Source organism: Hemiscyllium ocellatum, chromosome 2 (genome assembly GCF_020745735.1).
Source record: "Hemiscyllium ocellatum isolate sHemOce1 chromosome 2, sHemOce1.pat.X.cur, whole genome shotgun sequence".
In the NCBI taxonomy this organism is placed as follows: domain Eukaryota; kingdom Metazoa; phylum Chordata; class Chondrichthyes; order Orectolobiformes; family Hemiscylliidae; genus Hemiscyllium; species Hemiscyllium ocellatum.
The window spans coordinates 1612096-1635000 of NC_083402.1; the positions used below are offsets into that span (position 1 = coordinate 1612096).

General features: G+C 51.1%; 1 protein-coding gene across 1 annotated transcript in view; it reads right to left on the reverse strand.

Annotated features, from left to right (window-relative positions):
- Window positions 1–492: 492 nt before the first annotated feature.
- LOC132829715 (uncharacterized) overlaps window positions 493–22905 on the reverse strand; it is a 76357-nt gene continuing 53944 nt past the window's right edge. Inside the window, exons 8-9 of the mRNA XM_060847083.1 lie at window positions 2759–2849; window positions 493–577 (exon numbers count right to left, since the gene is read on the reverse strand). Coding sequence (XP_060703066.1) covers window positions 493–577; window positions 2759–2849 — 176 coding nt within the window. The remainder of the gene's footprint in view (window positions 578–2758; window positions 2850–22905) is intronic.

Genomic DNA, 22905 nt, shown 5'->3' on the forward strand with positions numbered 1-22905 from the left:
CCTGGACCGCAGTATCCTTCATAACTGTACAGGAGACAAACTCCACCAGGTCAATCAACATCAAATTAACAGCAAACAGAGAGAGAGAGAGAGAGAGAGAGAGAGAGAGAGCGGGAGAGAGAGAGAGAGAGAGAGAGAGAGATCATTCCTCTATTTCCCCATGTACCAGACTGTTTTCCGTTATGCCATAGTGGAGCTGTCTCACTGGTTAATCCTGTTAAACATCCCACAACACCAGGTTATAGTCCAACAGGTTTAATTGGAAGCTCTAGCTTTCAGGTGGATGTGGATGAAGGGGCAGTGCTCAGACAGCCAGTGCCTCCACACCATGGTTACTCTTGGTTTGGTTCCACCTGGGTCTGGCTCACCAGTCAGTGACATCACCTCCCCCCCCTTCACCACCCCTCCCCCCCCCCCACAGCTGTGTATTTTGTTGAGGGGAGGAGGGTTATTTCTCATTCCTTTGAGATCTGGAGGGGAAGAGCTTTGCTTTCACTCCTTACCTGACTGGTCAGCGCTGACCAGGGGGGTAAAGACCATGGGACTGGATTCCTGAGCCTTCTGTTGCTGCCATCTCCTGAACACAAAAGGAAAGGATAAGGTTAGAAGGAATTCTCAGCAACATCTCCAAACAGCTGGAAATGTGGTGCTGGAAAAGCGCAGCAAGTCAGGCAGCATCAAAGGAGCAGGAGAGTCGACGTTTCGGGCATAAGCCCTTCATTCCTGAAGAAGGGTTCATGCCTGAAACGTCGATTCTCCTGCTCCTTGGATGCTGCCTGACCTGCTGCGCTTTTCCAGCAACACATTTTCAGCTCCGATCTCCAGCATCTGCAGTCCTCACTCTCTCCTTTAACATCTCCAAACAGACCAGTCACAACAGAGAGATCCAACACACAGCCGGGGCACAGAGACACAGACCGTCACAGGCAGAGGGACAGAGAGAGAGAGAGAGACAGAGAAAGCGGGAGAGAGAAAGAGACAGGAGAGAGAGAGAGAGGAACAGAGAGAGAGAGAGAGACAGAGAGAGAGAGGGACAGAGAGAGAGAGAGAGACAGAGAGAGAGGGACAGAGAGAGAGAGAGAGAGGGACAGAGAGAGAGACAGAGAGAGAGAGAGACAGGAGAGAGAGGTGGGGGGAGAGAGAGACAGGAGAGAGAGAGGGAGAGGGGGAGAGAGAGAGACAGGAGAGAAAAGAGAGAGAGAGAGAGACGAGAGAGAGAGGAGAGAGACAGAGAGAGAGACAGAGAAAGAGAGACAGGAGAGAGACAGAGAGAGAGAAAGAGAGAGACAGACAGAGAGAGAGAGAGACAGAGAGAGAGACAGGAGAGAGACAGAGAGAGAGATAGAGAGAGAGAGACAGGAGAGAGAGAGACACACACAGACCGTCACAGACAGAGGTACAGAGAGAGAGGACAGAGAGAGAGAGAGACAGAGAAAGAGAGAGAGAGACACACGCACACAGATTGTCACAGACAGAGGGACAGAGAGAGAGAGAGAGAGCGCGAGAGACAGATAGACAGACAGACCATCCCATACAGAGGGACAGAGAGAGAGAGAGAGACAGAGAGAGGGACAGAAAGAGACAAAGAGCGACAGGGAGAGAGAGAGTGAGAGACAGAGAGACAGAGAGAGAGAGAGTGAGAGAGACAGAGGGAAAGAGATGTACAGCACAGAAACAGATCCCTGCCGACCAGATATCCCAACTTAATCTAATCCCACCTGCCAGCACCTGGACAGTGGGGGGTGTGGGGTGGGGAGGACAGTGGGGGGTGTGGGGTGGGGGTGGACAGTGGGGGGTGTGGGGTGGGGAGGACAGTGGGGGGTGTGGGGTGGGGGTGGACAGTGGGGGTTGGGGTGGGGAGGACAGTGGGGGGTGTGGGGAGGGGGGGGACAGTGGGGGGTGTGGGGTGGGGAGACAGTGGGGGGTGTGGGGTGGGGTGGGGGTGGACAGTGGGGGTTGGGGTGGGGAGGACAGTGGGGGGTGTGGGGAGGGGGGGGACAGTGGGGGATGTGGGGGGGGGGGGACAGTGGGGGGTGTGGGGTGGGGTGGGGGTGGACAGTGGGGGGTGTGGGATGGGGAGACAGTGGGGGGTGTGGGGTGGGGGTGGACAGTGGGTGGTGTGGGGTGGGGGTGGACAGTGGGGGTTGGGGTGGGGAGGACAGTGGGGGTTGGGGTGGGGAGGACAGTGGGTGGTGTGGGGTGGGGTGACAGTGGGGGGTGTGGAGTGGGGAGGACAGTGGGGGGGTGGGGTGGGGAGACAGTGGGGGGTGTGGAGTGGGGAGGACAGTGGGGGGGTGGGGTGGGGAGGACAGTGGGGGGGTGGGGTGGGGAGGACAGTGGGTGGTGTGGGGTGGGGAGACAGTGGGGGGTGTGGGGTGGGGAGGACAGTGGGTGGTGTGGGGTGGGGAGACAGTGCGGGGTGTGGGGTGGGGAGGACAGTGGGTGGTGTGGGGTGGGGAGACAGTGGGGGGTGTGGGGTGGGGAGGACAGTGGGGGTGTGGGGTGGGGAGGACAGTGGGGGTGTGGGGTGGGGAGACAGTGCGGGGTGTGGGGTGGGGAGGACAGTGGGGGTGTGGGGTGGGGTGGGGTGAGGATGGACAGTGGATGAAGTGATGTATCTCGATGCTGCGTTACTGTCTCTGGCCTGGCAGTGATTTCCAGTTAGAGGTCTGACCCGGAATAATTACTCCAACAAACCCCAACCCCCGACCCCCGCTCCCCCGGAACAGCCAGAGGCTCAGATGTTAACGGGTCTCACCTGTAAAACAGAAACGCCAGGGCCAGGGCAACAACCAAGATCAGAATCAGGAAGAAACTTGACACAATGGCGTTTGTGCGCGGGGACGGAACTGAAACAGACAGCAACGGGGACACAGTCAGCTCGGCCGTCACTCAGCACCGTGTGACATTACTGTAGATTACAGGACCCTCGCCTGTCACTCAGCACCGTGTGACATTACTGTAGATTACAGGACCCTCGGCTGTCACTCAGCACCGTGTGATATTACTGTAGATTACAGGACCCTCGCCTGTCACACAGCACCGTGTGATATTACTGTAGATTACAGGACCCTCGGCTGTCACACAGCACCGTGTGATATTACTGTAGATTACAGGACCCTCGTCTGTCACGCAGCATCCTGTGATATTACTGTAGATTACAGGACCCTCGGCTGTCACGCAGCACCGTGTGACATTACTGTAGATTACAGGACACTCGCCTGTCACGCAGCATCCTGTGATATTACTGTAGATTACAGGACCCTCGCCTGTCACGCAGCACCGTGTGATATTACCGTAGATTACAGGACCCTCGGCTGTCACACAGCACCGTGTGACATTACTGTAGATTACAGGACCCTCGGCTGTCACACAGCACCGTGTGATATTACTGTAGATTACAGGACCCTCGCCTGTCACGCAGCACCGTGTGATATTACCGTAGATTACATGACCCTCGGCTGTCACACAGCACCGTGTGACATTACTGTAGATTACAGGACCCTCGCCTGTCACACAGAACCGTGTGATATTACTGTAGATTACAGGACCCTCGCTTGTCACACAGCACCATGTGATATTACTGTAGATTACAGGACCCTCGCCTGTCACGCAGCACCGTGTGATATTACTGTAGATTACAGGACCCTCGCCTGTCACACAGCACCGTGTGACATTACTGTAGATTACAGGACCCTCGGCTGTCACGCAGCACCGTGTGACATTACTGTAGATTACAGGACCCTCGCCTGTCACACAGCACCGTGTGATATTACTGCAGATTACAGGACCCTCGGCCGTCACACAGCACTGTGTGATATTACTGTAGATTACAGGACCCTCGGCCGTCACGCAGCACCGTGTGATATTACTGTAGATTACAGGACCCTCGGCCGTCACGCAGCACCGTGTGATATTACTGTAGATTACAGGACCCCTGCCGTCACGCAGCACCGTGTGATATTACTGTAGATTACAGGAACCCCGGCCGTCACACAGCACCGTGTGATATTACTGTGGATTACAGGACCCTCGGCCGTCACTCAGCACCGTGTGATATTACTGTAGATTACAGGACCCTCGGCCGTCACGCAGCACCGTGTGATATTACTGTAGATTACAGGACCCTCGGCTGTCACGCAGCACCGTGTGATATTACTGTAGATTACAGGACCCTCGGCCGTCACGCAGCACCGTGTGATATTGACGTAGATTACAGGACCCTCGGCTGTCACACAGCACCGTGTGATATTACTGTAGATTACAGGACCCTCGGCTGTCACACAGCACCGTGTGATATTACTGTAGATTACAGGACCCCCGGCTGTCACACAGCACCGTGTGATATTATTGTAGATTACAGGACCTTCGGCTGTCACACAGCACCGTGTGATATTACTGTAGATTACAGGACCTTCGGCTGTCACACAGCACCGTGTGATATTACTGTAGATTACAGGACCCTCGCCTGTCACACAGCACCGTGTGATATTACTGTAGATTACAGGACCCTCGCCTGTCACACAGCACCGTGTGATATTACTGTAGATTACAGGCCCCTCGGCTGTCACACAGCACCGTGTGATATTGATGTAGATTACAGGACCCTCGGCTGTCACACAGCACCGTGTGATATTACTGTAGATCACAGGACCCTCGGCTGTCACACAGCACCGTGTGATATTACTGTAGATTACAGGACAATCGGCTGTCACACAGCACCGCGTGATATTACTGTAGATTACAGGACCCTCGGCTGTCACACAGCACCATGTGATATTACTGTGGATTACAGGACCCTTGGATGTCACACAGCACCGTGTGATATTACTGTAGATCACAGGACCCTCGGCTGTCACACAGCACCGTGTGATATTACTGTAGATTACAGGACAATCGGCTGTCACACAGCACCGCGTGATATTACTGTAGATTACAGGACCCTCGGCTGTCACACAGCACCATGTGATATTACTGTGGATTACAGGACCCTTGGATGTCACACAGCACCGTGTGATATTACTGTAGATTACAGGACCCCCGGCTGTCACACAGCACCGTGTGATATTACTGTAGATTACAGGACCTTCAGCTGTCACACAGCAACGTGTGATATTACTGTAGATTACAGGACCTTCGGCTGTCACACAGCACCGTGTGATATTACTGTAGATTACAGGACCCTCGCCTGTCACACAGCACCGTGTGATATTACTGTAGATTACAGGACCCCTGGCTGTCACAAAGCACCGTGTGATATTACTGTAGATTACAGGATCCTCGGCTGTCACACAGCACCGTGTGATATTACTGTAGATTACAGGACCCTCGGCTGTCACACAGCACCGTGTGACATTACTGTAGATTACAGGACCCTCGGCTGTCACGCAGCACCGTGTGATATTACTGTAGATTACAGGCCCCTCGGCTGTCACACAGCACCGCGTGATCTTGCTCTCGTACACACTGACAGCATCATCCTAGGAAAAAGACTTTCACTGTCTCCCCTATCTAATCCTCTGATCATCTTGTATGTCTCTATCAAATCCCCCCTTAGCCTTCTTCTCTCCAATGAGAACAGACCCAAGTTTCTCAGCGTTTCCTCATAAGAGCTTCCCTCCAGACCAGGCAACATCCTGGTCAATCTGCCCTGCACCTTTTCCAATGTTTCCACATCCTCCCTGTAATGGGGCAATCAGAACTGCTCATTGGATGCTGCCTGAACTGCTGTGCTCTTCCAGCACCACTGATCCAGAATCTGGTTTCCAGCATCTGCAGTCAGTGTTTTTACCTAACCCACCATATGCCTTCTTAACAGCACTATCCACCTGGGTGACAACTTTCAGGGATCTATGTACATGGACTCCAAGATCCCTCTGCACATCCACACTACCAAGAATCTTTCCATTGACCCAGTACTCTGCCTTCCTGTTATTCTTCCCGAAGTGCATCACCTCACATTTAGCTGCATTGAACTCCATTTGCCACCTCTCAGCCCAATTCTGCAGTTTATCCAAATCCCCCTGCAACCTGTAACATTCTTCCACACTGTCCACTACTCCACCGACTTTAGTGTCGTCTGCAAATTTACTAATCCATCCACCTATCCCTGCGTCTAAGTCATTTATAAAACTGACAAACAGCAATGATCCCAAAACAGATCCTTGTGGAACACCACTAGTAACCAGACTCCAGGCTGAAAATATCCTATCAACCACCACTCGCTGCCTTCTTCCAGAAAGCCAGTTTCTAATCCAAACTGCTAAATCACCCTCAATTCCATGCACCTGCATTTTCTCCAACAGCCTGCCACGTAGAACCTTATCAAAGACTTTACTGAAGTCCATGTACACCACGTCAACTGCCCTACCCTCATCTACATGCTTGGTCACCTTCTCAAAAAACACAATGAGGTTTGTGAGACACGGCCTGCCCTTGACAAAACCATGTTGACTATCTGAAATCAAATTGTTGCTTGCTAGATGAATATAAATCCTATCTCTTATAGTCCTTTCCAAATCTTTTCCTACAACAGACAGAAGGTTTATAGAACATAGAATATTACAGCGCAGTACAGGCCCTTCGGCCCTCGATGTTGTGCTGCCCTGTGGAACCAATCTGAAGCCCATCTAACCTATGCTATTCCATTCTCATCCATTTGCTTGTCCAATGACCATTTAAATGCCCTTAAACTTGGTGAATGTACTACCGCTGCAGGCAAAGCATTCCATACCCTTACTACTCTCTGAGTAAAGAAACTACCTCTGACATCTGTCCTATATCTATCACCCCTCAATTTAATGCTATGCCCCCTCATGCTCGCCGTCACCATACTTGGAAAAAGGCTCTCCCTGTCCTCCCTATCTAACCCTCTGATTATCTTATATAATTGGTTTTATTGGTCTATAATTACCTGGGTCACCTCTCCTGCCCTTCCTGAACAAGGGCACAACATTTGCAACCCTCCAGTCCTCAGGTATTAAACCTGTAGACAATGACGACTCAAATATCAAAGCCAAAGGCTCTGCTATCTCCTCCCTGGCTTCCCAGAGAATCCTCGGATAAATCCCATCTGGCCCAGGGGACTTGTCTACTTTCACTCCTCCTAGAATTGATAATATCTCCTCCTTACTAACCTTGATCCTTTCTAGTCGAATATCCTGTATCGCAGTCTCCTCCTCGACAATATTCTCCTTTTCCTGAGTGAAAACCAATGAGGAATATTCATTTAGCACCTCTCCGATCTCCACAGTGTTCACACACACAACTTCCCACTTCTGTCTTTGACTGGCCCTATTCCAACCCTAGTCATCCTTTTATTCCTCACATACTGATAGAAAGCTTTAGGGTCTCCTTTTATTCTACCTGCTAAAGACTGCTCATGGCCTCTCTTTGCTCTTCTTAACTCTCTCTTTAAATCCTTCCGAGCTGATCTGTAGCTCTCCATCGCCTCATCAATTGCCCCAGCCAACCCATTGTCCCAGCCTCCTCATCACCTCAGGGGATCTCCCATCATCCATAACCTCATCACCTCAGGGGATCTCCCATCATTCCTAACCTCATCACCTCAGGGGATCTCCCATCCACCGCCTCCAACCTCATAGTCCCACAACCCCGCACCGCCCGTTTCTACCTCCTGCCCAAAATCCACAAACCTGCCTGCCCCGGCCGACCCATTGTCTCAGCCTGCTCCTGCCCCACCGAACTCATCTCCCAATACCTCGACACGGTCCTGTCCCCCTTAGTCCAAGAACTCCCCACCTACGTTCGGGACACCACCCAAGCCCTCCACCTCCTCCAGGATTTTCGCTTCCCCGGTCCCCAACGCCTTATTTTCACAATGGACATCCAGTCCCTGTACACCTCCATCCCCCATCACGAAGGACTCAAAGCCCTCCGCTTCTTCCTTTCCCGCCGCACCAACCAGTACCCTTCCACTGACACCCTCCTTCGACTGACTGAACTGGTCCTCACCCTGAATAACTTCTCTTTTCAATCCTCCCACTTCCTCCAAACTAAAGGAGTTGCCATGGGCACCCGCATGGGCCCCAGCTATGCCTGTCTCTTCGTAGGATATGTGGAACGGTCCATCTTCCGCAACTACACTGGCACCACCCCCCACCTTTTCCTCCGCTACATCGATGACTGTATCGGCGCTGCCTCATGCTCCCACGAGGAGGTTGAACAGTTCATCAACTTTACTAACACCTTCCATCCCGACCTCAAATTCACCTGGACTGTCTCAGACTCCTCCCTCCCCTTCCTAGACCTTTCCATTTCTATCTCGGGCGACCGACTCAACACAGACATCTATTATAAACCGACTGACTCCCACAGCTACCTGGACTACACCTCCTCCCACCCTGCCCCCTGTAAAAACGCCATCCCATATTCCCAATTCCTTCGTCTCCGCCGCATCTGCTCCCAGGAGGACCAGTTCCAACACCGCACAGCCCAGATGGCCTCCTTCTTCAAAGACCGCAGATTCCCCCCAGACGTGATCGATGCCCTCCACCGCATCTCCTCCACTTCCCGCTCCTCCGCCCTTGAGGCCCGCCCCTCCAACCGCCACCAAGACAGAACCCCACTGGTTCTCACCTACCACCCCACCAACCTCCGCATACAACGTATCATCCGCCGTCATTTCCGCCACCTCCAAACGGACCCCACCACCAGGGATATATTTCCCTCCCCTCCCCTATCAGCGTTCCGAAAAGACCACTCCCTCCGTGAATCCCTCATCAGGTCCACACCCCCCACCAACCCAACCTCCACTCCCGGCACCTTCCCCTGCAACTGCAGGAAATGTAAAACTTGCGCCCACACCTCCTCCCTCACTTCCCTCCAAGGCCCCAAGGGATCCTTCCATATCCGTCACAAGTTCACCTGTACCTCCACACACATCATTTACTGCATCCACTGCACCCGATGTGGCCTCCTCTATATTGGGGAGACGGGCCGCCTACTTGCGGAATGTTTCAGAGAACACCTCTAGGACACCCAGACCAACCAACCCAACCGCCCCGTGGCTCAACACTTTAACTCTCCCTCCCACTCCACCGAGGACATGCAGGTCCTTGGACTCCTCCATCGGCAGAACATAACAACACGACGGCTGGAGGAGGAGCGCCTCATCTTCCGCCTGGGAACCCTCCAACCACAAGGAATGAACTCGGATTTCTCCAGTTTCCTCATTTCCCCTCCCCCCACCTTGTCTCAGTCGGTTCCCTCAACTCAGCACCGCCCTCCTAACCTGCAATCTTCTTCCTGACCTCTCCGCCCCCACCCCACTCCAACCTATCACCCTCACCTTGACCTCCTTCCACCTATCACATCTCCATCGCCCCTCCCCCAAGTCCCTCCTCCCTACCTTTTATCTTAGCCTGCCTGGCACACTCTCCTCATTCCTGATGAAGGGCTCATGCCTGAAAATTCGACTCTCCTGCTCCTTGGATGTTGCCTGACCTGCTGCGCTTTTCCAGCAACACATTTTCAGCTCACCTCATCTGAACCATCTTGCCTCATCATCACATAAGCCTTGCTGTTCCACTTAACAATCGATACAATTTCTTTAGTAAACCACAGTTCCCTTACTTTATCACTTCCTCCCTGTCTTACCATTTAGCCTTCCTGCCCAATCTACTTGGGCCAAATCTGTCCTCGGGCCTATATAATTTCCTTTGTTTAATTCCCAAACAATAGTGTGGGACTCCACATTCTCACCCCCAAATTGAATTTTGAATTCCATCATACTATGGTCACTGCTCCCTAGAGGATCCTTAACTATGATGTTATCAATTAATCTCTCCTCATTACACAATACCAAATCCAGATTCTGGATTAGTGGTGCTGGAAGAGCACAGCAGTTCAGGCAGCATCCAACGAGCAGCGAAATTAACATTTCGGGCAAAAGCCCCTCATCAGGAATAAAGGCAGTGAGCCTGAAGGGTGGAGAGATAAGCTAGAGGAGGGTGGGGGTGGGGAGAGAGTAGCATAGAGTACAATGGGTGAGTGGGGGAGGGGATGAAGGTGATAGGTCAGGGAGGAGAGGGTGGAGTGGATAGGTGGAAAAGGAGCTAGGCAGGTCGGACAAGTCATGGGGACAGTGCTGAGCTGGAAGTTTGGAACTAGGGTGAGGTGGGGGAAGGGGAAATGAGGAAACTGGTGAAGTCCACATTGATGCCCTGGGGTTGAAGTGTTCCGAGGAGGAAGATGAGGCGTTCTTCCTCCAGGCGTCTGGTGGTGAGGGAGTGGCGGTGAAGGAGGCCCAGGACCTCCATGTCCTCGGCAGAGTGGGAGGGGGAGTTGAAAGGGCCACAGGGCGGTGTGGTTGATTGGTGCGGGTGTCCCGGAGATGTTCCCTAAAGCGCTCTGCTAGGAGGCGCCCAGTCTCCCCAATGTAGAGGAGACCGCACCGGGAGCAACGGATACAATAAATGATATTAGTGGATGTGCAGGTAAAACTTTGATGGATGTGGAAGGCTCCTTTAGGGCCTTGGATAGAGGTGAGGGAGGGGGTGTGGGCACAGGGTTTACAGTTCCTGCGGTGGCAGGGGAAAGTGCCAGGATGGGAGGGTGGGTTGTAGGGGGGCGTGGACCTGACCAGGTAGTCACGGAGGGAATGGTCTTTGCGGAAGGCGGAAAGGGGTGGGGAGGGAAATATATCCCTGGTGGTGGGGTCTGTTTGGAGGTGGCGGAAATGTCAGCGGATGATTTGGTTTATGCAAAGGTTTGTAGAGTGGAAGGTCAGCACCAGGGGCGTTCTGTCATTGTTACGGTTGGAGGGGTGGGGTCTGAGGGCGGAGGTGCGGGATGTGGACGAGATGCGTTGGAGGGCATCTTTAACCACGTGGGGAGGGAAATTGCGGTCTCTAAAGAAGGAGGCCATCTGGTGTGTTCTGTGGTGGAACTGGTCCTCCTGGGAGCAGATACGGCGGAGGCAGAGGAATTGGGAATATGGGATGGCATTTTTGCAAGAGGTAGGGTGGGAAGAGGTGTAATCCAGGTAGCTGCGGGAGTCGGTGGGTTTGTAAAAAATGTCAGTGTCAAGTTGGTCGTCATTAATGGAGATGGAGAGGTCCAGGAAGGGGAGGGAGGTGTCAGAGATGGTCCAGGTAAATTTAAGGTCAGGGTGGAATGTGTTGGTGAAGTTGATGAATTGCTCAACCTCCTCGCGGGAGCGTGAGGTGGTGCCAATGCAGTCATCAATGTAGCGGAGGAAGAGGTGGGGAGTAGTGCCGGTGTAATTAGGGAAGATGGACTGTTCTACGTAGCCAACAAAGAGACAGGCATAGCTGGGGCCCATACGTGTGCCCATGGCTACCCCTTTGGTCTGGAGGAAGTGGGAGGATTCGAAGGAGAAATTGTTAAGGGTGAGGACCAGTTCGGCCAGACAAATGAGAGTGTCGGTGGAAGGGTACTGTTGGGGATGTCTGGAGAGGAAAAAACGGAGGACTTGGAGGCCCTGGTCATGGCGGATGGAGGTGTAGAGGGATTGGATATCCATGGTGAAGATGAGGGGTTGGGGGCCAGGGAAACGGAAGTCTTGGAGGAGGTGGAGGGTGTGGGTGGTGTCTCAAACGTATGTGGGCATTCCAGGACTAGGGGGGATAGGACAGTGTCGAGGTAGGTAGAGATGAGTTCAGTGGGGCAGGAGCATGCTGAGACAGTGGGTCGGCCAGGGTGGTCAGGCTTGTGGATCTTGGGAAGGAGGTAGAACTGGGCAGAGCGGGGTTCCCGGACTATGAGGTTGGAAGCTGTGGGTGGGAGATCTCCTGAGGTGATGAGGTTCTGTATGGTCTGGGAGATGATGGTTTGGTGATGGGGGGGGTGGGGTCACGGTTGAGGGGGCAGTAGGAAGAGCTGTCCTCGAGTTGGCGTTTGGCTTCAGCGGTGTTGAGGTCAGTGCGCCGGACTGCCACTGCACCCCCTTTATCCGCTGGCTTGATGGTGAGGTTGGGATTGGAGCAGTGGGATTGGAGGGCTGTGCATTGTGAGGGTGAGAGGTTGAAGTGGGGGAGGGGGTAGACAGGTTGAGGCGGTTAATGTCCCGGTGGCAGTTGGAAATGAAGAGGTCGAGGGCAGGTAATAGGCCAGCGCGGCGTGTCCAGGTGGATGCAGTGTGTTGGAGGTGGGCGAAGGGGTCCTCGGAAGGTGGGCGGGAATCCTGATTGTGAAAGTAAGCTCAGAGGCGGAGGCAGCGGAAGAATTGTTCGATGTCACGATGTGTATTAAATTCATTGATGCATGGACGGAGGGGGATGAATGTGAGTCCTTTGCTGAGGACTGATCGTTCGTCCTCAGTGAGGGGGAGGTCTGGAGGGATGGTGAAAACTCGGCAGGGCTGGGAGCTGGGATCTGGTGTGGGTATGGAGCTGGGAGTGGGGTCAGAGCCATTAACCGGAGTGGGTGTGATGGTGGGGGGAATGGGGGTGGAGTCATGATCAGGGTTAGTGTTCCCCTCAGGGTTATAGAACATAGAACATAGAATAGAACATAGAAAGATACAGCGCAGTACAGGCCCTTCGGCCCTCGATGTTGCGCCGACCGAATCCTACCTAACCTACACTAGCCCAATAACTTCCAAATGCCTATCCAATGCCCGCTTAAATGACCATAAAGAGGGAGTGTTCACCACTGCTACTGGCAGGGCATTCCATGAACTCACAACCCGCTGTGTAAAGAATCTACCCCTAACATCTGTCCTATACCTACCACCCCTTAATTTAAAGCTGTGTCCCCTAGTAACACCTGACTCCATTAGCGGTAAAAGGTTCTTAGTGTCGACCCTATCTAAACCCCTAATCATCTTGTACACCTCTATCAAATCTCCCCTAAACCTTCTTTTCTCCAATGAGAACAGCCCCAAGTGCCTCAGCCTTTCCTCATACGATCTTCCTACCATACCAGGCAACATCCTGGTAAACCTCCTCTGCACTCGTTCCAATGCCTCCACATCCTTCCTATAGTATGGCGACCAAAACTGCACACAATACTCCAGATGAGGCCGCACCAGAGTCTTATACAGTTGCAACATGATCTCAGGACTCCGGAACTCAATTCCTCTACCAATAAAGCCCAGTACACCATATGCCTTCCTCACAGCACTATTTACCTGGGTGGCAACTTTCAGAGATCTGTGTACATGGACACCAAGATCCCTCTGCTCATCCACACTACCAAGTAGCCTACCATTAGCCCAGTAATCCATCTTCTTGTTACTCCTACCAAAGTGAATGACTTCACACTTAGCTACATTGAATTCCATTTGCCACATTTCTGCCCAGCTCTGCAACCTATCTATATCCCGCTGTAACCTACCACATCCTTCTTCACTGTCCACAACTCCACCGACTTTTGTGTCATCCGCAAACTTGCTTACCCAGCTTTCAAGCCCTTCCTCTAAATCATTTATAAAGATAACAAAAAGCAATGGTCCCAAAACAGATCCTTGTGGTACACCGCTAGTAACTGCACTCCAAGATGAACACAGTCCATCAACTACTACCCTCTGTCTCCTTCCAGCCAGCCAATTCCTAATCCAAACCTCTAATGTATCCTCAATGCCATACCTCCGTAGTTTTAGCATTAGCTTACCATGGGGAACCTTATCGAACGCCTTACTAAAATCCATATACACAACATCTACTGCTTTACCCTCGTTCACTTCCTTAGTCACCTTCTCAAAGAACTCAATAAGGTTTGTGAGGCACGACCTGCCCTTCACAAAACCATGCTGGCTATCCTTGATCACGTTATTCCTACCCAGATGTTCATAAATCTTATCCCTTACCATTCTCTCTAAGACTTTGCCCACCACTGAAGTCAGACTCACTGGCCTATAGTTACTAGGGCTATCCCTACTCCCTTTCTTGAACAAGGGGACCACATTCGCTATCCTCCAATCCTCTGGTACTATTCCCGTTGACAATGACGACATAAAAATCCAGGCCAATGGCTCTGCTATCTCCTCCCTAGCTTCCCATAGGATCCTGGGGTAAATGCCATCAGGCCCAGGAGACTTATCTATATTCATCCTTTCCAATATTCCCAGAACCTCTTCCCTGCATATTTCCAGGCCATCCATTCTAATCACTTGTGACTCCATATTCACATCAGCAACAGTGTCCTGTTCCTGAGTGAATACTGATAAAAGGTATTGATTTAGTGTCTCTCCAATCTCCTCCGCCTCCACACACAACTTCCCACTACTATCCTTGACTGGACCGATACCTACCCTAGTCATCCTTTTATTCCTGACATACCTATAGAAAGCCTTTGGGTTTTCCCTAATCCTACCAGCTAAAGGTTCTGGGGGGGGGGGCGGGGATAGTGACAGTGGGGTCTGTGAGGGGCGTGTCAGCAGAATGCAGGTGTGTGGCGCTGGTGGGGGCGGAAATGGTGGTGACCACGGCAGTAGGGATGGCGGAAGGCATTGACCGTGTGGCATCAGCGATGATGTGAGGGGCGGATGTGATGTCACGTGTGATGCATGAGGAATTGTGAGGGGGCAGAAGTCGTTGTGGGAGTGGCCATGATGGGGGTGGAAGTGACATCATCAATCAGTGTGGGGGTGGCAGCTACACCAGCCGCATGGATAATGGCGTCCGAGCAGTTCCAGAGGCTGGGGGAATCTTCTGGAATGTTTGAGGAGCGCTGGTTATGGAGTGGGGTAGATAACAGAGTAGCCTACTCCCTGGTTTATTCCACAACAATCTCTAATACATTCAATAAACTCTGCCTCCAGGCTCCCCTTGTCAGTTTAACTCTTCCAATCTATGTGCATGTTAAAATCACCCATGATTATTGCCATAACTTTCTTGCAAGTCTCTAATATTTCCTGGTTTGTACCGTGCCCCACTGCAGAACTACTGTTCGGGGACCTACAGGTTACTCCTGCCAGGTATTGCTTCCCCTTGCTATTTCTTATTTCTACCCCAGACTTGACCTCCCGAGCTTATGTTATTTCCCATTACAGCACTGCTCCCTTCCTTCACCAGCAAGGTCACACCACCTCCATTTCCTCTCAGTCTATTTTCCTGGAATGCTGAGTACCCCTAGATATTCCATCCCCAGACCTGGTCTCCCTGTAACTACTGAATGTCAAGGGGTGGTGGCGAGAGTCTCTCTTGTTGGTGGTAGTCAGTGTTTGGCACCGTGAGGTGTGAATGTTACCTGCCACTTGTCAGACAGTCCACAGTTCCCAGATTTTGTTGCATTTGAATATAGACTGCTTCAGAACGGTGCTGAACATCAGGGACCATCCCCACTTCCAACCAAACATCATCCACAAACTTACTTCCCATTCCTCCCACATTCCCATCTCTGTTGTTGATGAAGATCACAAACAATGAGGGCCCCAGCAGTGATCCCTGTGGGACCCCACTGCAGCCCGGGCTCCAGTCACACCAACAGCCTCCTGCCACCACCCTCTGTCTCCTGACACGAAGCCAGCTTTGGATCCATCTTACCAAGTGACCCTGGATCCCATCAGCTTTGACCTTCTGTCTCCGTTTCCCGTGTGAGACCTTGTCAAAGGCCTTGCTGAGATCCAGATAAACTACATCAACTGTCCTGATCTCATTCTCAGAAACATCCACCAGATGTTCCCGTTGACAAAGCCATGTTGGGAGTATTCCTGATCAAACCTTACTTCTCCAAATGGAGAATTTTTGAATTTTCTCCAATTCTCCTAACACTGGTGTGAGACACATGGGTCTATCTCCAGCACCCTTTGGAACCACGTTAACTGTTCTCCAGTCCTCTAGCACCTCTGCTATGGCCAGAGAGGAATTAAACGTTTGGGTCTGAGACCCGATGATTTCCTCCCTCGTCTCCTGCAGCAGCCTGAGATATAACCCATGCAGACCAAGGGATTTATCCACCTTTAAATCTAACAAAACCTCCAGTACCTCCTAACTTCCCCTATCAATCTGTACAAGAACCTCTCATTCCATCTTCTACCCACTGGGAAATGTCCCTGATGTATTAATGGGGAGATTACAGCTACAGGAAAGGAAATTGGTTTTCTTCATCAAACTAAGTGTTTGACAGCAGACACCAGGTATCTTCAAGCCTGGGAGAAGATCTGTTCCTGTCTCTCTCTCTCTCTTTCTCTCTCTCTCTCTCTCTCTCTCTCTCTCTCTCTCCAGATTATCTCCAGTCCCTGACAGATTGCTGAAACATACGGTCCCAGGAAAAGGAAGGTTGTTGAGCTGAGATCAGGACTTCAGCGAAGAAACAGTTTTGGTTGTGTTTCTATGGGGATTTAGAGCTGACCTTTCAGGAAGATTTAAAATCCCTGCTTCATGTAATCGTGATAGCAGTAACCTCTTATGGATGTTTTAGACAAAGTTAAAACTCACACAACACCAGGTTCTACCCAACGGGTTTAGTTGGAAGGAGAAGTTTTCGGACAGGATCATAGGACACAGAATTTATGACCAGATTGGGACACATTCTGTTTCCTACGATCCTATCCGATGAAGGGCAGCGCTCCGAAAGCTTATAATTCCAAATCAACCTGTTGGACTATAAGCTGGTGTTGTGGGGTTTCCGTTTCCTCCAGCCCATGTCAGGTCAGGCAGCAGGGTGTGGGAGGGAATTTCATCTCCAAACTCAGGTGGACGGGTGGACGACTGTTTGGAAAGGGACTGTCGTGTCTCCCTGACCTGCCCAGCTTTCAGTGTCTGTCCGCTGCCACCAACCAGCTGTTAGTGCCCATTCACTACCACCATGGTACCAGCTGTGTTTGCTGTGTGTTACCTGTACCTTACACAGTGGGGTTCCTCCCTGACAGGTCACATGACACTTCCTTACAATATGAACTAAATTACAAGGCTGTCATGATTAGATTAGATTCTCTACAGTGTGGAAACAGGCCCTTCGGCCCAACAAGTCCACACCGACCCACCGAAGAGAAACCCACCCAAACCCATTCCCCTACCCCATATTAACCGAACACTAGGGGCAATTTAGCATGGCCAATTCACCTGACCCGCACATCTTTGTGACTGTGGAAGGAAACCGGAGGAAACCCACGCAGACACGGGGAGAACGTGCAAACTCCACACAGACAGGCGGGATCGAACCCAGGGGCTGTGAGGCAGCAGTGCTAACCACTGAGCCACCGTGCCACCTAATATCACAGAGCCTAGATGAGAGTGGTGCTGGAAAAGCACAGCAGGTCAGGCAGCATCCGAGGAGCAGCAAAATCGACGTTTCAGACAAAAGCTCTTCATTCCCGCTGTGCTTTTCCAGCGCACCACTAATCTAGACAACAAGTGTTTTATTAACGGGCATCTCTGGGAGCAAACGTTGATCAAATATTCTGGATCATCAAGAGATATGCATAACTTCAATAATCCCTGACCAAATGAAGCTTTGAGACATCGCATTCCTCAAAAATCTATGGAAAAACATTAACACACCTCCTGAAGTCAATATAGATCGATGCACACAATAGAAACACGATGCAGGGGGTATAGATATCACTGGTATACTTTACTTACAGCATTAAATACGCAGACATTGCGATATTTGAGGTATATGATTTTGGTCAGTTGACCAAGATTACTGGTTGATAAGGTGCTGGTTAAAATTAAGTTTGCTGTATTTTTTAATTAACTTGTTCAGCAATTTTATGACACACCTCTGGGACAGATGGGACTTGAACCGGGGCTTCCTAGCTCAGTGGTAATAACCTTACCACCACGCCACAAATACTGCAAAGACTACTATGCTGACATTCCCAGGCATTCTCGTATCCGAATGCTGCCCAGGCCTGAAACTGCTTAGCTTGTGAGATCAAGTGAAATCAATTGTTTTCAGGTTATTATGGCTGTGGGTGGGTTTTAATTAGGTAAAAACGAGGACTGCAGATGCTGGAAACCAGATTCTAGATGAGAGTGGTGCTGGAAAAGCACTGCAGTTCAGGCAGCATCTGAGGAGCAGGAAAATCGACGTTTTGGGCAAAAGCCCTTCCTCAGGAATACAGGCAGGAAGCCTCCCTCACAGACTCGGGAACGAGCAAAACCCCTTGCAGGTAAAATAGAAGCTGAAATATTGCTTCTGGGTGCTCCGGCCCGTCCCACTCCACAATAAGATCCGGGTGGATCTGTTTTAGGTTCCAAGTTCCACTTTCCCAGCTCGGACTGATGACCTGGGAACTGACGACGCGACATGAACAGGAAAGGCTCTATTTCAGGGAGTGATTCACTGAGGAAGCTTTATACTGAGGGGCAGAAAGAGTTTGTACTGCACTGATGCAATGCTTAGATTGTCTCAAACCTCAACATTTCCTACATCGCTAACAGAAACACAGCGGGTTATAAATAGACATTCAGTAACCTCAATAAAAACCAACAAAACATCACAAGCAGATGGCATATATGAAGGGAACACATTCAGAGGCCTGGCCAATCAGAAAGGCAGAAAATGATGGAGAGGTTAGAGGGGGAACGCAGTGAGAAAAGGATGATAACCTCACACCGTACTGAGATGACAGCACAGACACGCTGCCCTGTATTACAGCACAGACACACTGCCCCTGTATTACAGCACAGACACACTGCTCCTGTATTACAGCACAGACACACTGCCCTGTATTACAGCACAGACACACTGCCCTGTATTACAGCACAGATACACTGCCCCTGTATTACAGCACAGACACACTGCCCTGTATTACAGCACAGACACACTGCTCCTGTATTACAGCACAGACACACTGCCCTGTATTACAGCACAGACACACTGTCCCTGTATTACAGCACAAACACACTGCTCCTGTATTACAGCACAGACACACTGCCCCTGTATTACAGCACAGACACACTGCCCTGTATTACAGCACAGACACACTGCTCGTGTATTACAGCACAGACACACTGCCCTGTATTACAGCACAGACACACTGCTCCTGTATTACAGTACGGACACACTGCTCCTGTATTACAGCACAGACACACTGCTCCTGTATTACAGCACAGACACACTGCTCCTGTATTACAGTACGGACACACTGCTCCTGTATTACAGCACAGACACACTGCCCCTGTATTACAGCACAGACACACTGCCCTGTATTACAGCACAGACACACTGCTCCTGTATTACAGCACAGACACACTGCTCCTGTATTACAGCACAAACACACTGCTCCTGTATTACAACACAGACACACTGCCCCTGTATTACAGCACAGACACACTGCCCCTGTATTACAGCACAGACACACTGCTCCTGTATTGCAACACAGACACACTGCCCCTGTATTACAGCACAGACACACTGCTACTGTATTACGGCACAGACACACTGCCCCTGTATTACAGCACAGACACACTGCCTCTGTATTACAGCACAGATACACTGCCCCTGTATTACAGCACAGACACACTGCTCCTGTATTACAGCACAGACACACTGCCCCTGTATTACAGCACAGACACACTGCCCTGTATTACAGCACAGATACACTGCCCCTGAATTACATCACAGACACACTGCTCCTGTATTACAGCACAGACACACTGCCCCTGTATTACAGCACAGACACACTGCCCCTGTATTACAGCACAGACACACTGCCTCTGTATTACAGCACAGATACACTGCCCCTGTATTACAGCACAGACACACTGCTCCTGTATTACAGCACAGACACACTGCCCCTGTATTACAGCACAGACACACTGCCCTGTATTACAGCACAGATACACTGCCCCTGAATTACATCACAGACACACTGCTCCTGTATTACAGCACAGACACACTGCCCCTGTATTACAGCACAGACACACTGCCCTGTATTACAGCACAGATACACTGCCCCTGAATTACATCACAGACACACTGCTCCTGTATTACAGCACAGACACACTGCTCCTGTATTACAGCTCAGACACAATGCCCCGGTATTACAGCACAGACACATTGCTCCTGTATTACAGCACAGACACACTGCTCCTGTATTACAGCACAGACACAATGCCCCGGTATTACAGCACGGACACACTGCTCCTGTATTACAGCACAGACACACTGCCCCGGTATTACAGCATGGACACACTGCTCCTGTATTACAGCACAGACACACTGCCCCTTAATGACTGTACAGACACACTGCCCCTGTATTACAGCACAGACACACTGCTCCTGTATTTCAGCACAGACACACTGCTCTTGTATTACAATACGGACACACTGCTCCTGTATTACAGCACTGACACACTGCTCCTGTGTTACAGCATGGACACACTGCCCCTATATCACTGGAAAGACACACTGCCTCTGTATTACAGCACAGACACACTGCTCCTGTATTACAATACGGACACACTGCCCTGTATTACAGCACAGACACACTGCCCCTGTATTACAGCACGGACACACTGCTCCTGTATTACAGCATGGACACACTGCCCCTGTATTACAGCACAGACACACTGCCCCTGTATTACAGCACAGACACACTGCCTCTGTATTACAGCACAGATACACTGCCCCTGTATTACAGCACAGACACACTGCTCCTGTATTACAGCACAGACACACTGCCCCTGTATTACAGCACAGACACACTGCCCTGTATTACAGCACAGATACACTGCCCCTGAATTACATCACAGACACACTGCTCCTGTATTACAGCACAGACACACTGCCCCTGTATTACAGCACAGACACACTGCCCTGTATTACAGCACAGATACACTGCCCCTGAATTACATCACAGACACACTGCTCCTGTATTACAGCACAGACACACTGCTCCTGTATTACAGCTCAGACACAATGCCCCGGTATTACAGCACAGACACATTGCTCCTGTATTACAGCACAGACACACTGCTCCTGTATTACAGCACAGACACAATGCCCCGGTATTACAGCACGGACACACTGCTCCTGTATTACAGCACAGACACACTGCCCCGGTATTACAGCATGGACACACTGCTCCTGTATTACAGCACAGACACACTGCCCCTTAATGACTGTACAGACACACTGCCCCTGTATTACAGCACAGACACACTGCTCCTGTATTTCAGCACAGACACACTGCTCTTGTATTACAATACGGACACACTGCTCCTGTATTACAGCACTGACACACTGCTCCTGTGTTACAGCATGGACACACTGCCCCTATATCACTGGAAAGACACACTGCCTCTGTATTACAGCACAGACACACTGCTCCTGTATTACAATACGGACACACTGCCCTGTATTACAGCACAGACACACTGCCCCTGTATTACAGCACGGACACACTGCTCCTGTATTAAAGCATGGACACACTGCTCCTGTATTACAATACGGACACACTGCTCCGGTATTACAGCACGGACACACTGCTCCTGTGTTACAGCACGGACACACTGCTCCTGTATTACAATACGGACGCACTGCTCCTGTATTACAGCACTGACACAGTGCTCCTGTCTTACAGCATGGACACACTGCTCCTGCATTACAGCACGGGCACACTGCCCCTGTATTACAGCACTGACACATTGCCCCTGTATTACAGCACGGACACACTGCCCCTGCATTACAGCACAGGCACATTGCCCCTGTATTACAGCACGGACACACTGCCCCTGTATTACAGCACAGACACACTGCCCCTGTATTACAGCACAGACACACTGCTCCTGTATTACAGCACAGACACACTGCCTCTGTATTACAGCACAGACACACTGCTCCTGTATTACAGCACGGACACACTGCTCCTGTATTACAGCACGGACACAGTGCTCCTGTATTACAGCACAGACACACTGCCCCTATATTACTGTAGAGACACACTGCCCCTGTATTACAGCACAGACACACTGCTCTTGTATTACAATACGGACACACTGCCCCTGTATTACAGCACAGACACACTGATCTTGTATTACAGCACAGACACACTGCCCCTGTATTACAGCACAGACACACTGCCCCTGTATTACAGCTCCTTTGTCCATGTTTGAGCCAAGGCTGGAATGAGGCCAGGAGCTGGGTGACCCTGGGGGAACCCAAACTGGGGGTCACTGAGCAGGTTATTGCTGAGCAGGTGCTGCTTGATAGCCCTGTTACTGACACTGTCCATCACGTTACTGAGGATCGAGGGGAGACTGATTCGTGGTAAATGGCGTGGTTTGTCCTGCTTTTTACCTGGGTAATTTCCCACATTGTCGGGTAGATGCCAGTGCTGTAACTACTGGAACAGCTTATCTCGGGCGGGCAGCAAGGTCTGGAGCACAAGCCTTCAGTCCCATTGCTGGAATATTATCAGGGCCCATTGCCTTTGTAGTATCCAGTGCCTCTAGCCTTGTCTTGCTATCACACGGAGTGAATCGTATCGTCTGGAGCCTGGTGTCTGTGATGCTGGGGACCACTGGATGGATCATCCATTTCTGGCTGACGACTGCTGAGAAAGCTTCAGCCTTACCTTTTGCCCTGATTAGATTAGATTAGATTCCCTACAGTGTGGAAACAGGCCCTTCGGCCCAACAAGTCCTACATTTACCCCTTACCTAACACTACGGGCAATTTAGCATGACCAATTCACCTGACCTGCACATCTTCGGACTGTGGGAGGAAACCGGAGCACCCGGAGGAAACCCACGCAGACACGGGGAGAATGTGCAAACTCCACACAGTCAGTCGCCTGAGTCGGGAATTGAACCCGGGTCTCTGGCGCTGTGAGTCAGCAGTGCTAACCACTGTGCCACCGTGCTGATGGGCTGGGCTCTTCCATCATTGGGGATGGGGATACTTGTGGAGCGTCCTCCTCCAGTGAGCTGTTAATTGTCCCCCAACATTGACGAGTGGATGTGGCGGGACTGTGGAGCTGAGATCTGATCTGTTGGTTGTGGGATCACTCATCTCTGTCCATCACTT